Source organism: Castor canadensis, chromosome 5, assembly GCF_047511655.1.
Source record: "Castor canadensis chromosome 5, mCasCan1.hap1v2, whole genome shotgun sequence".
NCBI lineage: Eukaryota > Metazoa > Chordata > Mammalia > Rodentia > Castoridae > Castor > Castor canadensis.
Window position 1 is genome coordinate 17,941,893 of NC_133390.1, and position 11,757 is coordinate 17,953,649.

At 39.3% G+C, this 11,757-nt stretch overlaps 2 protein-coding genes across 6 annotated transcripts in view; one reads left to right on the top strand and one right to left on the bottom strand.

Moving 5' to 3' along the window:
- Positions 1 to 760, bottom strand: part of Gabpa (GA binding protein transcription factor subunit alpha) — a 33,313-nt gene extending 32,553 nt beyond the window's left edge. Inside the window, exon 1 of one of the 4 annotated variants that reach the window (XM_020179431.2) lies at positions 676 to 760. The gene's annotated coding sequence lies outside the window, so the exon portion shown is untranslated. Of the gene's footprint in view, positions 1 to 149; positions 289 to 639 lie in introns of those variants that run through there. The other 3 variants (XM_074072868.1, XM_020179429.2, XM_074072867.1) reach the window with 3 other exon arrangements.
- Positions 103 to 9,704, top strand: Atp5pf (ATP synthase peripheral stalk subunit F6). Of its 2 annotated transcripts, XM_020179435.2 has the most exons (5): positions 103 to 239; positions 680 to 721; positions 3,999 to 4,169; positions 8,795 to 8,919; positions 9,559 to 9,704. In XM_020179435.2, exons 3-5 carry the CDS (start codon positions 4,006 to 4,008, stop codon positions 9,594 to 9,596), a joined length of 327 nt encoding a protein of 108 aa, XP_020035024.1. In that variant the 5' UTR covers positions 103 to 239; positions 680 to 721; positions 3,999 to 4,005; the 3' UTR covers positions 9,597 to 9,704. The 2 variants fall into 2 exon arrangements, with proteins under 2 accessions (XP_020035024.1, XP_020035023.1); XM_020179434.2 differs by lacking the exon at positions 103 to 239 and having other exon boundaries at positions 715 to 854.
- Positions 9,705 to 11,757: the final 2,053 nt, after the last annotated feature.

The following is an 11,757-nucleotide window of genomic DNA, read 5'->3' on the forward strand; positions in this document are numbered from 1 at the left end:
GAACGGAAATGGGAGTCGCAGCGCCGGGGACCAGCGGAAACAAAACACAGAGGTGGCCGCGGGGGGGCCGCCGTGGGGGAAAGGCCCCGGAACGAGGCCGGCCGCGCGGCCCGCGCTGCGCGCCTCTCTGCCTCCGCGGGCCCACTCACCCGCTCCGGAATCCGCCCGTGGCCCGGGCCCGCGCTCCACAGCCGGCTGAGAACGGCGGCGGCGCGGGCTCCACGTGCAGCGTCTCCCGGGTAAGACCTGCAGCTCCCGCGACTCCAAGCGTGAGGCCCCCGGGCCCTTCCCGCGGAATAGGCACTGAGAAACCCCAGGCCCTCTCCCGCCTCCCAGGCACCCCCGGGCCCGGGACTACAACTCCCAGAAGGGTGCGCGAAACGAACGCCCGAGACAACGGAGAATCGCGAGGCACAACGCCCCAGTCCTCTTCGTTTTACAGTCTCACTTTCACTGCACAATATACACCTCAACAACCCCAAGGAACAGGATGCTGACTCGCAGGGGAGCTTGAACTTGGGTAGAGGACAGGCGCGCATGCGTACAAAGCAATGTCTCCAAGGTGGGGGGGAAAAGTCGGGTCAAAATAGGCAAAGAAAAGATGGCGGAGTCTTCGCCAGGGGACCCGGAAGCAATTACCCTCCACTTCCTCCTCTTATTTGGCGTCTGTCTCACCTAGAGCCGTCCGGTCGCAGACTGTCTCTGAGGCGCTTCCTGTCCGGTGAGCTTCGAACGACTGAAATGGCGACCCATAATGCATTGCGATGGCGGGTAGGCGTGTGGGGGCGGAGCCAGGACCGGAAGTAGACCGGAGGTGGTGGCGGTGTTTCTGGCAGCTCGGGACTGAGTGCAAGGTGACTGGGAGGGTAGCTAAAGCAGCTTGGCCTCTTGGGACTGCGTTTCTGGGTTTCTTCACGAGACTTGGGCTGCCTTTCACCTCTGCCCTACTAGGAGGAGAGAGCAGCCCCATATCCTTGGCACCTTCCCTGTCTGGAGCGGGGTCACCGCTGACCTCGGCGCTTCTCGGCCTTGAAGTTGGCCTTAGACCAGTAATGCCCTCTTTTAGGGCAAACCGGGGAGGTGCGGGAGTCAAGGGTGCGGGGCACGGATCTGCAACCAGGCCCGGGCAGCGCAAGGTCATGTGTAGGGTCCGGTCTGCGGCCAGCCCGTAGCACGCGGGAGAGTCCCTTGAGCTGTGCACCCTAAGACGGAAAGGCAGTAGCATTCCTAAAAGTTTGCATCCCACCTAACTGTGGGTGCTCAAACTGCGTTAGGCCCTTTGCGGATTGACTTTAGGAATCTGTACAGAAGAGGCAGCAAACGGATTGACATTTGATCAGTCGTCTCTATAAATAGAACAGTGCACCTTCCAGAGCAAGGCTTCTTCCCGGGCTCTACCCTTTTCTTGTTAATGCCTTCTCCAGTTTTTTTGTTTTTGTTTTTTTTTTTTTTAATGTCAAATCCCTAGCTTTGGCTCTTATAGCACTTGATAGTACTTGAATAGAGAAGTTATCACGGATGGTATAAAGAGACGTGTGTCTTCTGCGTGAGAAGCAACAGTTTTGATAGGTTTAATGTTCGTCTTCTAGACGAGTTATTAGGGACACATTTAATACATGTTTAACGTGTACATTTATACATATATAATGTATGGGGTCTAAGAAAAGGGTCAAATTAGGCATGACTTGGAAATCATTGGTACTCGGTAGATAATTGAAATAATGAAAATGGCTTTAGAATATGGACAACTTACTAACCGTTCTTAGACATAATTTTATCACCTATAAAGCAGGGATGAGACTATCTTCCTCCAACTCTAAGGGTACTGGAAGTACTTTGCAAAATAGGTTCCACCAAAGGTTTGGGTGTCAAGCATGTGTCTAGGTTGCCCAAAGGGAAAACAGACATTGAGTTGGACAATATTTTTTAAATATCTGTGTTGAGTGGGATTCTCCTTTGTGTAATTTTGGAGGAGGTATTTAACCTCTAAGCCTCAATTTCTGTATTTGTAAAAATAGGAATGATAATAAGTAGCTCTTAATAAGGTCATTTGTTCTTTGCTTATAGTCTTTTTTTTTTTTCAGTGCTGGTTTTTGAACTTAGAGCCTACACCTTGAGCCACTCCATCAGCCCTTTTTTGTGATGGGTTTTTCCCAGATAGGGTCTCTTGAACTATTTGCCCAAGATGGCCTCAAACCTCAGTCCTCTTGATCTCTGCTCCCTGGGTAGCGAGGATTACAGGAGTGAGCCACTGGTGCCTGGCGCTTACAGTATTTTCTCAAGAATTTTTGTCTGGTGGGATATAAAAGTGATATATCAATCAATTCTTTAATTTCTTCAAAGTATTTGCATTCATTCTGGTTAGTGAAGGATATCTTCTTGATTGTGCAGTTTCTTTTTGGTTTGCTGAAGTTGGTACTATTGAGGTGGAGATTGGGTGAGGGGGAGTTGTTACTATTTTTATTATTATAGGAGGTTTAGCAGCATCCCTCTACGTAGCTCCTAGAGGCCAGTAATATTCAACCTATTCAGGACCAAAAATGTCTTCAGATGTTGACACGTGTCCTAGGAGATTAAAATCTCCCCTTTCCAACCCCCTCATACCTATTTGGTAACAGTCTACTACCTTCTAGTTAATGCTTCTCAAGCTCTTAATGGTAAAAGGCCATTATCCCCACCCCTTGTAGATACTTCTAAATCAAAATTCTTTGGATTCCTGTGAAAATATAACAATAAAGTCTATTATCAGAATGATGATGATGATGATGATTAGGTAATCTGGAGGAGGGGATGAGGATCATATTAGCATATAAAGTTTTAAGGTTCGGAAATATTCCCAAGATTTACATTGCCATTCAGTTTAGGTTTGGTAAGACCTTTCAGTTTATAAAGTCTTAACCTGTGGGAACTGTTCTTCCAATTACTTATTGTCTCCTTATCAATTCCTTTCCTTCTGGAATTCCTTGATGCATATATTTGTTGTAATTTGTAATATTTTTGTATTTGACCTTATCATTAAATCACCTCTGAACAGGTGTTATCCTCCTTTAATTTATCTGCTGAAATTTTTCAGGTAGAAACTTAATGTATTTTAGTTTCAGGAAATCTAAGGACTTTTTTTTTTTGAAAGATGCTAAGGTTTGAACTCAAGGCCTACACCTTGAGCCACTCCACTTTCGTAATGATTTTTTTTGAGATAAAAGAGTCTTAGGAACTGTTTGCCCAGGTTGGCTTCAAACTGGGATCCTATTGATCTCTGCCTCTTGAGTAGGTAGAATTACAGGAGTGAGCCACTGACAAGTCTTTACTTTTTAAAATGTGGACTTTCATCTCCTTCACAAATTCTGTTATACTAATTAGGTTGTATTGTCTAATATTCCTGTCTGTTATTGTAGGTCTCACTTGGCCTGGTTGGGTTTTTTTTTTGTTTGTTTTTTTGGGTGTTCCGGAGTGGCTGGAATCCTGTAGTTTTAACAGGCAAAGCAGTTTCTCTCTCATGTTCCTCTGAAGTGGAAATTTCCAGGCTTCATTCCAGGCTGAGGCAACTGTCTCCATTCTCTTTGCCCAGTTCCCTTTTGACTTCTTCTGGGGTCTGGGTCTGGAAAACCTGGCACATTCATTTATGAGCAAGTTGTCTTTTCTTGCTGGGAGTGGGCAGTGTTTTAACAGCCCACTTCTATTTCTTCAGATCTAAGACTTAGGTTCATGAGAGGAGAAAAAAAAATCCCAAATTTTGTGCTTTCTTTCAGCTCTAAACTGTAGTGAAGCATTGGGCTTCAGTCATGCCTAATTGTCCCTATGTGCAGAGCGTTTTGGTAAGAAGTAAAAACCTTGTCGTGGGGAATGAAGGGACAAGTGAACTATGATCACATATAGACTGATTTCTGGAATGATTTAGTTCTGTAGCAAAAGAATTAGGTTCATACCACATGATATATTTAGACATATTTTATAGAAAGTACATTTTAACTTTCCAATGCTTATTTTTGGTACCATAGAATCACCATGATTCTTCAAAAGCTCTTCAGGTTCTCCTCTGTCATTCGGTCGGCTGTCTCTGTCCATTTGCGGAGGAACATTGGTGTTACAGCAGTTGCATTTAATAAGGAACTTGATCCTGTACAGAAGCTCTTCGTGGACAAGATTAGAGAGTACAAATTAAAGCGACAGTAAGTAGATAGACAGTCAGCCACAGTGTAAATATAATATTCATAGTATGTAAGTTTCAAGATATAAGTCACAAACTTTATCTTCTTTGAGAGTTTTGAGGGGGAATTCCATTAAATCTATTGTCATTTAAAGTATGTCCTTTCTATAATGTCTTTTTTAAAAAATTTTTTTGGCAGTACTGGCCTTGAACTCAGGGCCTCATGCTTGCTAAGCAGGCACTCTGCCACTTGAGCCTCTCCTTCAGCCTTTTTTGTGATTGATTTTTTTCAAGATAGGGTCTTCTGAACTATTTGCCTGGGACTGGCTTTGAACTTTGATCCTCCTGATGTCAGCCTCCTGAATAGCTAGGATTGTAAGTATGAGCCACCATGCCTGGCCTATAATGTCATAATTATGTACACATTACTGAAATGCTAGAATTTTAGAATCACTTAGCAGCTGTATTTGAGAAAAGTAAGTCCTTGAAACATTGGTTAGCCTAAGATGATAAATTGGGAGAAAACTAATAGCTGGGAGAAAATACATAGTTGAAATATTCTAACTCTCATTTTGTTCCCTTATTGTGGCATGATTTGGGGGACATACATAAATACAGCATTTTTTCCTTTAAGGATATTTTCTAGGTATATATCTCTGGGACTGTCAAAGGATAAAAGACTGAAATGGCATAAAATAAGGCCAGGCATTAAATAATTACACACAGCTTTAGAGATGAATGACCACCTTATTCATCATCAAGTCCAACCCCATATCTTAGGAAAAGTGGTATCCCTCAGTTTATATAGTTCCATGTCCTTTTATTTAATTGTCTATTGTGTACAAATACTAGACTATTGACCATAATGGGTCACACTACATTTTTTTAAAAATGCAGATGCTTAAAATCTGGTACGTTTAGAAACCTTATAAACAAATACTATATAAGGTAGATAGGTACTAAGTGACAGTGAAGAATTCATAGGAAGAACTGCTTTCTGGGTGGAAACATTTTGGAAGGCTTCTTGGAAGAGTTAATGTTTCATTGTGGTTTTGAATGCAGTCTTTGGGGCCATTGATCCCTTTTGAGATTCTCATGGACAGCTATGGATCATCTCATTATAAAAACAAAGGAGTAAAGAATTTGCTCATAAGAATTTGTTATAGTTTGAAAGGATTCTCAAAGCACTGGAAGACACCTGTACCCAGGGGTCTACCCTAGTTTAAGAACAGTTAGTATGAAGATTGAACAGCTAAAAGGGGTAGGGGAGGGTATCTTTAAAATGGAAAATTTGTGTGAGATAAGGCATGAAAAACTAGAAAGCACAAAATATATTTTGGGAATTGAGTACTCCTATTTCCCTGGAGTATAAGGCATATAAGGAGTGTAGTGAACAGTTTGGATGGATTAGGTCTTGATGTAAGATTAGGCAGGTAACATTTTCATATTTGTAAGAAATTGAAGGTTTTTAAGCCAGTTTGGGGGGGATAACAAGATTACTCTGAATTAGATAATTTTAATCTATTTTGTAGGATTGGCATGAGAAGAGAGCAAAGAAACATCAGGAGAATGTAATTATCAAGGCATTAGCTACTTTATGGCATGAGAATATATGGTGGTAGTCAAGATATTGAGCCTTGCAGAGTGGCTCAGGTGGTAGAGTGGCTCCTTAGCAAGTGTAAGGTTCAGATTTCAAATCCCAGTAACACACACACACACACAAGTCAATGAAACACTGAGAGAACTGGTATCAGTGTCCTGGTAAAGAGGCAGTGGAGAGGGAGCAGTTTGGAGGAGAAAAAAACAAAACTGTGGTGGGTCATGCCTGTAATCACATCTGTCAAGGAGGTGTAAGTAGGAGGATTGTGGTTCAAGGCTGACCTTGCCAAAAAAGCATGAGACTTCATCTGAAAAAAATAACTGAAGTCAAAAGGGCTAGGGTTGTGGTACAAGTGGTAGAACAAACACAAGGCACTGAATTCAAATCCCAGTACTACCAAAAACAAATGAAAGAACACACTTGAGACTGGGTGACTAACACAGATGGGTTGCTTTTATTAAAATTGAGGAGGAAAGGTAGTGAGAGATTAAAATGTAATAAGGTGCTCTGTGCTTTATAGACATTGTTACAAAACAGTCACAACAACCCTGTAAATACTTTTCAATTTTATAAATGAGAAAACCAAGGCTAAGAGGTTAGAAATTAACAACAACAACAACAAAAAAAACAGACAGAGAGAAAGAGAGAAAACATACTATTCAGTAAGCATTCATATAGGACTTTTGGGGAAATATGTGATCTATACCACAGGTGTTGTGGCAGCTCAATATTGTGGTTGCACTTTGTTTTTAAGCCCATTCAATAGGAAGTTGGCTTTTAGATGGACCCTGAATCTAAGGAGTCTCTTCTTTGTGAGCCATTCATCTGTGCAAACAACAGCATTGAGAGGTATTTTGAGCATGGGTCCTGGGTCAGAATATAGCTCTGTCACCTTTGTACCAGTTTTCTCATTTGTAAAATGGGGATGATAATAACAGTACTTATTCCTAGGACATTAAAAGATTAACACTAAAAATGGTTTCACAAATTAGCATGTCTAGTATCCACTAGCAGAAATAAACAAATACCTCCTGAAAGTCTACTTTGTCCAATCACCTTGCAGGAGTCTTGGGAAACAGTAAGAAGCAAGGTGGGCACCACGTCTTATATTCAGTTGAGAAGGTAGCTTATTTCTGACCCCCTTTTGTCATAAAAGTGTGTGTTAATGTTAGAATGGCCATTATATATCACTAACCATTTAGGACGGAAAAATGGTGTAATACTAATTGGATCTTCTGAATGCAGTTGCTAAAGTTGTGTGGGTCCCAGAGCTGAAATACATAAAATCATTAGAGTATATGGTTGAAGGATCTATTTAGTATTGTGCTGTCCATTTTGGTAGCCGTTATCCACATGAAACTACTCAAATTCTAGTTAATTATAGTTCATTTCCTCAGTCACTTTAGTCATGTAGCTCAGGCTGGCTTGGAAATTGCTATATAGTCCTAGCTGACCTCCAAATCAAGATTTCCTGCCTTGGCCTCCCAGAGGATTACAGACATATACCCAGCTGGAAATTCTTTGACATAATTTTCCCAGTGCTTTGATAACAAGCATGGGTAAAAATATTACTACCCTTGGAGGAATTTTCACTTAAAATTTGTTTCATTTTGTTTCAGGTTTTGAGACAGAGTCTCACTATATAGCCTAGGCTGGATTCAGCCTCTCAGGTACTGGGATTATAGGCATGAACCACCATGCCTGAATCCAATTTTTTTTTTTTAATTCATAATATTGCTCATTGATTGGCAGTAATGTTTATTACAAACAGATTTTGTTTCCAGAATTAATCAAGACATATTTGGCCCTACTGCTGGTCCAGAGTGCAAATTTATCTTCCCAAAACAACTCTAATTTTGTCATTTTATTGTTTAGCAAATAAAATACACACTCTTAGCCTTCACATTTCTGGCCTCCTGTGGGTTCTGCTCATTTTTCACCTAAACTGCTTATTTTCCACAAACAGCTAGGGGTTTACCCACTTCCATTGAATCCTTGCCCTTGAGCTATGCTGTGTTTGCTTTTTTAGTCTTGAAGGGTCTCAAATTAAAATCTGGCCCAATATGCATGATTTATCTGAAATGTCACCTTTTTAAAATGAAATTTTCCCTGATAATTTCAGCATAAATGATCTTTCCTTAAATTGATAGGTTTTTGTTAAGCCTTATCTTTGTATGTGTATGTTGTGCTGGGGATCAAACCTAGGGCCTAGTGTACGCTAGACAAGCATTCTACTACTGAGCTACATCTCCAGCCTTAACCCCTGTATTTAAAACTTATTTAATTTCTTTATAGCATAAGTATTTGTAAATGTATCATTTTTTAAGAAACTGAAAAATTGCTGAGGGTTAGAAATAATTTACTTCTTTGACAGACCTCTATTATAGAGACTTACAGTTACCAAGACCTTTTATTTAATTTTTTTTTTTCTTTTCATTTTTTGGTGCTAGGGCTAGATCCCAGGGCCTCACACATGCTGGTAAACGTGTGCTCTTCCACGGAGCTATACCCCCACCCAAAGATCTTTCAAATGCTATTAGGAATGGCTGATTTAGAGATGGTGATAACAATAGATAACACTTACTGAGTCCTCACTGTTTACATGGTCTCTTTAATTCTCCTAACACACCTCCTTGGTAGGACCTTTATTTTTAGATGTAGAAACTAAAGATTAGAATGCTCAGTGCTTTGCTGTGGGTTAATGCATTTACTAAATGGTAGAGCTGACATTCAAATAGATCCAGTCTTTGGCTTCAGAGTCCAAGGACATCATAATGCAGCTTAGACCCTGAGAGTTTCTGACTTAATATCCTTCAGACTAGCAAACCTTAAGTTTTAGAATTTTGTTTGAAGGTATTTCATTTATGTGAAACCACATACTAAAATAGTTTGAAATTCAAGTGGAAATACTTGTTTTCTTTCTAAAAAGTCTACTTTTCCCTACATGAGTACCTTTAAAGGCCTACTGAAACTTAATGGTAAAGAGTGATTTTATTTTTTTAAACAAGTGTATGCAATTAGTTTTTATTCACTCATTTACATAATAGGACATCTGGAGGACCTGTTGATACTGGCCCAGAATATCAGCAAGAGCTGGAGAGAGAGCTTTTTAAACTTAAACAAATGTATGGTAAAGGAGACATGACTACGTTCCCTAACTTCAAATTTGAAGGTAAATCTTTTTAATCACAGATTCATTCTTGTAAGGGATTATTTTAGAGTGAGAGTATTAATCCTTTTTTTTTTTTTTTTTTTGATAGTGCTGGGGATCAAACCCTAGGCTTGGCAAACACTCTAACACTGAGCTACATCTTCAATACTTCTTTTTGATTGTTTACAGGATTAAATGACAATTACACGTGACTTTATTAGGACCATGATGTGTGTATGGGAAAATCTCAAATGTTTGCTGTTCATATAGGAGCTGACATAACATACACATTAAGTGCTGGGGATCTGAATTCAAACTGCTTAATTTTGAATCCTGACAATCTCACTTACTAGTTGTGTGGACAATTCATTGGTACCTGTTTCCTCATCTGACATCTGGGGATAATTGTATCTTTCTTATATGAGAAGTAGTTATAGTTAAATGATGTTTATATAACATCAGTAGAGAGCCTCGCTCATAGAAATGGCTGAATAAATGTGTAGCAATTGTGTTTTTTGTGTAGATGTTTAAAAACAGATGTTCACTAAAAAAAAAAAAAACACACACACACCAGAAGATTGATAAGTTAAATCTTTAAGCTTTCTAACTAATCCATTTATTGCAGTGTGGCTAAGCTTAAATCTTTTTTTTCTCTCTTAGATCCCCAATTTGAAGTCATTGAAAAATCCCAGTCCTGAAGAAATAGTGTAAAGTTAATCTGGCGATTTGTCAGAAATTAATTTGTTAATCTGAGTAGTTGTACAACTAACTAGAAATATGATAATAAACATTTCACAGCTATCAAATGTTCTATAAAATTATTTGGTAATGCTGACTATATGCTTGAATGCATTAAATTCTGTGTTTTAAAATCCTTTTATTTGGTTATAATGAAGCAGATGGAGATGTTGGATAAAATTGGGTACAACTTGCTGGATCCTTTTAGTAATGGAGATTTACTGTCTTCTGTGAGCTACTGTTACAAACATTAAGGGAATGTTTACTCGCAAGGGATGTTTTACCCTCCCCCAGAATATGAAGAAATAGTTTATAAGACTTTTGTCATAGCTTTCTCAGGAAACTTGAGTATAATTTTAATAAGTACAGAAATACCTATTGTGTTTTATCTTCTGTCAACTCAAAACCCAGGTTCCTCATTTTTACTTGCAGGTTACAGTATTATAGTTCTGTACAGATTGAGGAGGGTAAAGGTAGGGACATAAAGGGAAGAGAGTTCTGTGGATGATTTCACTTTTTTTTTTTTTCATTTTTCCTCCATTATCCATATGTGCATACAAGGCCTGGCTCACCTCTCCTCCCTGCCCCCACCCCCTCCCCTGATTTCACTTTAAAAGATTTGACTAGCCAGGCCTGGTAATCCCAGTACTCTGCAGGCTGAGGCAGGAGAGTTTGAGAGGAGCCGGGGCTTAATGGTATGCTTTCATCCAATCAATGAAAGATCCAACATGTATTTCCTCGGTAGGTGCCATATCAGAAACTAGATGGCTCTCAAAGAAATTATTTTTTAAAAGATTTTTTTAAAGGAAAAACAGCCATGCCATTTTTTATCTGCCAATGTATCTGACATATTAGTGGATATGGCTTTTAGCAAGCCTTTAGTTGCCTTGGGGGCAGGTTGGAGAAGAATACTGTTCATAACTTTGACATGCTCACACATTTGAACAATTTATTCTTTCTGCCTATCTTCTCTTTCTGTCTCTGCCTCTTCCTCATTGCTTCATCCCTAATGCATCTATATACATCTCAGTTTACATAGACTTGTGTGGTGGGATAAAGGGTAAAAAGAGTGGTGGACTAGAGTAATCTCAGGGTAGCATCATCTTGAGCACCAAACAAGTAAGTATTCATACCCAGTATATTTGTAGAAAGTGGGATACTTGTCTTTAGCCTCTAGGCAACAGAAGTCTCAATAATGTGGTTACATAAATCTATGTAAGTTTTTGTTCTCTGCTATATGTAATCCTAAAATTTAGAAAAATAAGTTTCTTAAAATAGGATTGCTGGCTCATGCCTGCAATCCCAGCACTTAGGAGACTTAAGGCAGGAGAATCATGAGTTTGAGGCTTGCCTGAGCTACATAGCGAGGTTGTAAATTTCTTAACCTGTAATAACTTTGTTATAATTCAATGGTAGTTAAACATTTTGGGGAAGGAAAGTAAGTTTAAAAGTGAAAAATTAAGCAGGGGTAACTTTAAGAATCCAACTACAGATCACAGAAACCTGCTCAATGTTTACACCATCTTTTAAAAGCGTTATAAATGGCATATTAAAAGTAGAAAATAGGTAATAGACTTTTTAAAGAATCTACCTTCAATCTTAAAAAAAGTTAAATAAGTGCTTTGTTGACATACACTTACTAAGAGCATTTTCTTTGTAGAAAGTATGAAAACAATATAGAATGTCAATTTGTACATTTCTTCCAGTTTGGTCAAAGTAAAAATATGGCATATATTAAAAAGTACCAAATATTTCCAGTGACTGAATGGGAGAATATATCAAAAACAAATAAATGAAAACTTACAATTTACGTTAGATGTCCTTACCAGTTACTTCTATTAAAAGTGCTAAGCTGGGTGCCAGTGCCTCATGCTTGCAATCCTAGCTCTTTGGGAGGCTGAAATCAGGAGGATTTGGGATCAAGGCCAGTCTGGACAAATAGTTTTTGAGACCCCATCTCCAAAATAATAGCAAAATGGACTGGAGTGGTAGAGCACCTGCTTTGCAAGCATAAAGCCCTGAGTTATAATCCCAGTCCCACCAAAAAAGAAAAAAAATGTTCTGAAACTTAGAGAAAAAGCAAAAGATGGAAGATTATATTTTTAAATTTGAAATGAGAAA